At 46.1% G+C, this 3,804-nt stretch overlaps 1 protein-coding gene across 3 annotated transcripts in view; it reads left to right on the top strand.

Annotated features, from left to right (window-relative positions):
• Nucleotides 1-3,804, top strand: part of dipk1c (divergent protein kinase domain 1C) — a 40,091-nt gene that overhangs the window by 31,287 nt on the left and 5,000 nt on the right. For 2 of the 3 annotated variants that reach the window (XM_013915286.1, XM_013915287.1), the window contains 2 exons: nt 268-589; nt 3,587-3,751. In XM_013915286.1, coding sequence (XP_013770740.1) covers nt 268-589; nt 3,587-3,751 — 487 coding nt within the window. The remainder of the gene's footprint in view (nt 1-267; nt 590-3,586; nt 3,752-3,804) is intronic. The other variant, XM_005750627.1, reaches the window with a different exon arrangement.

Genomic DNA, 3,804 nt, shown 5'->3' with positions numbered 1-3,804 from the left:
CATGTGTCCATCCATCCCGATACTGCCAGAACACCTCAGAGTTTAGTTATGAAGAAAGACTTCATGATATCTCTGGTAGAGTCTGGTCCACAGATCAGTGTAACAGCTCCAGTACGAACTCTTCTCTGGAGCTTAAACCTTCTTCTGAGTAAAGACACTTGTTTTATCAGTTTTCAGCTCATTGTCTCCATGTTTGTCCTGATGATGACTTCCTGTGACATCACTTTGGCCTCATTGTATCTGCTTTCTGTTCCCTCTGGTCTCCAGAGTCCTGCAGGACCTCAGCACCCACGTGGCCAAGGTGCTGGGCTCCTGTGGTCACTTCTACGCTGTGGAGTACCTCTCAGCCGGGCACGCCTGGGACCAGAACATCTTTTCCCTGGATGACGTGGCCATTTCTGAGGTTCAGGATCAGGGTGAAGGCGGAGACCGAGCCAGGTGGAAGGCCCGAGAGATGATGCACCGCATCGCGCTGAGCTTCCTGGACATGGTGTGGCACTTTGACAATGATTTCACCCACAAGCTACACCTCTGCGACATCAAACCGGAGAACTTTGCCATCAGGAAGGACCTCACGGTAAGTCCTCAGGTGTGACTTTGAACACGCTCACTCTGCTTTGTCTTTGCAGTGACTCAGAAACCACGGAGGAGGGCTGAATGGCCTTAATGCTGGCTGAGGATATAATGAACGTAAGAAGGATGAAAGCAGAGCAGGGAGCTGGGAGAAAAGAGATAAAAGGGACGTGTTTTTAGAAAGCTATTAGAGCAAAGATGGAAATCAGATGCTGGACGGCGGATTACGTGAGGTTTTTCTTGAACAGATATTTTTTTAGCTAAAGGAAGAAGATGTGACGCTGCTGCTGGGGAGAGAAGGTCATTGTGCAAACACACACCTGGGTACTTCTGTCTTTGTGAGGACGTTCACGCACATTATCAGAATCAGAAAGACTTTATTTATCCCCAAGGGGCAATTAAGATACACAGAATATACAGTATATACACAAAAGTGACTGAAAGGTGAATAAATAACTGTAAGTGAGTAAAGTGTCAGCAGTGTAAAAACAGACTAGTTTATGTTTCTGGTGTGGGAAATGTTCTTATCGGCAGGAGTTAAAAAGCAGAGCTGCTTTGGGGACAATGGTGGCGCTCCTCCTCCTCTCAGTCCTGCAGGAAATGCAGCAGAGGCGTCGCCCAGAGGGGAGGCATTGAAATGTGGGGTGAAGAATGTGAGAGGGGTCGTTGATGATTTTGGCTGCCTGTCTGAGGGCCTGTTGGCTGAAAACCTGTCAGAGTTCTGACAGGCAGGCCAATGATTTTAGAGCACACTGATGCAGTGTGCGGCAGTGTGTTCCTGTATGAAGGCTGAGATTTACCGCCCTGCAACTTGACGGACACCATTGAAATAAAGTCCAGGGTGGAGGTCGTGCCTCACAGCGTCACAGAGGGAAACGATCAGAGGGGATTTCCAGGAACGGGCACCAGCCTGGAAGCAGTCCAGATATGAACGAGGACACGGAGACCTTGGAGGGTGGAGTTTTTGGACTGTTGATGATTTTTGATGATTGTTCATTCATTCAACCCTCAAACCCAACAAGATCCCCGAACTCTGAGAAAGATGAAATAATCTCAGCGTCTTTGTTCTCGTGCCTGGAGTCAAATCCAGCGGCTGTCACCTCTGATGGATCCTCGGCCCATCAGTCACACGAAAGACTAAAAATAAAGTTTTCCATGAGCTGGAGCCAGACGTCCTCATCTCCAAGTCCCCATTAATCACCCCGTGATCAAACTTCTCATCCGTCTTTATTAATATCTGTAATGTTAAAATTAAAAGTATAAGCTTGCTTACTCTAGAATGAGAAGTGGACTTTGGTGTTTTTCCTGCGGTCATAAATCAGAGCCGGAGCGTCTGGATGGAGGGAACCGAGCAGGGTTTGTTTTCTCAGCGTTATCTGAAGCTTTTATGGTTTGTCGTTAAATCAGCAGCACTTCAGGTCGGTGCTGGACTCCAGCCAACAATCACAGCTCAGCCTAAGCTATTTTATCTCTCATTGTTCAGCCCCTGATCGCTGGAAAATGAGCAGTTAAAGGGAAAAAATGAGGCCTTTGTAGCGCCAACAAAAGTCAAGTAAAGCAGAGGCTCACAATTGTTCTCCCGGTTTTGCAGGATTAATGTTTTTCCTGTCAAAGTGCTGACATGGAACATGTTTAACTGCCCTCACTTAATAATGCCAGCACCGTAAAACCACCGTGCAGCCTGCGCTCGTTTACTCCAGGTGTGAGTGGAGTCATTTCATCTCGTTAAAAGAGATTTTTATCTGCAGATTATTCCCAGCAGACCTCCCGAGCACTGCCAGGCTCTGTGCCACAGAGACACGCTGCTGCTTACAAACTGGTAATATCATCCAGGACATCAACACACACCGCACGGCGTGACGATTAATCCACCGCAGAAAATAGTTCCAGATGATCAAAGCTGTTTGTAAAAAAAATGAAACTGCCTGTGGAAGATCTTCATCTCTGTCGGGCCAGAAGCAAACGAGCGTCCTGTCAGTGCGTCTCTCCTGCATCAGGGCTGATTTAAATAATACAGACCGGCAGATTGTTACTCCAAGAAAACCCTCCAAACTTCAGTTTGACGTCATAAATATGAAAGAAAAATCTCGCAAGCTCAGGAGAGAAAGATGTGAGTTTGAGACGATGAAAAACACTCACTGCAGTAAACGTGCTTTGAGTGGTGGAGTGACCGGAGGCCCACACACATTTAAACTGTGTGAGATTTTTATCACTCATCTGAAAAATCTGAAAAACATGTTTTCATATTTTACTGCTGGGGGACATTTGGCCTTTAAAACTCCTTTCACTTTTCCTCGGCACAAAAGAATCTCTGTAAAGTCTCATTTGAATAATAAAGACGAAAAGAGTCTTTTTGTAGTTTAGAAATTTATCAGAAGCTTTCTTTTATTTTGATTCCATGTCCTAAAAACTGGATCGAATGTAGTGGAGTGAATATTGTCAGTGGCTCATTTTTATTGGATTCTCGTCTCTTTTGTAGCAAATTAAAATTCTGATTAGTTTAAAATGTTATAATAATTTCATGATGTGTAAACATTTAAATGAACCCTAACACCACCTGTTTTCTGTTATTATAAAACCTTTGTGATGCTGATTTAATTCATTCCTTTCAGTCTGAGCTTTGAAACACTTTCTGTGCATCCGTCACAGATTGTTGCGGCAGGATTTCACTTCATGCATCTTCAGTTTTTGGTTTCTACAGAGCTCCAGATCTGCCGTTACAGCTCACACATCCAAATATCTGAAGAACTTCAGGCCTCACTGTGTTTGTGTTCAGCCCACAGAGTCCGTGTTCATAGAGCCGCAGCACCTGAAGGTTTCTGAGCTCGAGGGCAGAATTTCAGGCAGATCTGAGCTCGTCATGTGGGACACGTTTTTTATTTATGTAGCGTGCTGGGATGGCGTGAGCACATCCAGGCTGTGTGTCATGTTTTGCACCTTTGAAAATATAAGGTGTGGATAATCCTGCAGCATGGGCTCACACAGGGCGGGTGTCCTCTGGCGTGTCCTGCAGGTGGTGGCGATCGACGTGGACATGGCGTTCTTCGAGCCGAAGATGAGGGACATCCTGGAACAGAACTGCAGCAGCGACGACGACTGCAACTTCTTCGACTGCTCGTCCAGGTGTAACCTGAGCAAACGCAGGTGCAGCCCGCGCCGCAGCAACAGCAACCTGCAGGTAAGCGAGGCCCTGTGACCTCACTGTGACACTTTCAGCTTTGAGCTTTTATT

Source organism: Pundamilia nyererei, unplaced genomic scaffold (genome assembly GCF_000239375.1).
Source record: "Pundamilia nyererei isolate P.nyererei 1_Seehausen unplaced genomic scaffold, PunNye1.0 scaffold00281, whole genome shotgun sequence".
Lineage (NCBI taxonomy): Eukaryota > Metazoa > Chordata > Actinopteri > Cichliformes > Cichlidae > Pundamilia > Pundamilia nyererei.
This window is presented reverse-complemented; position numbering and strand designations above follow the sequence as displayed.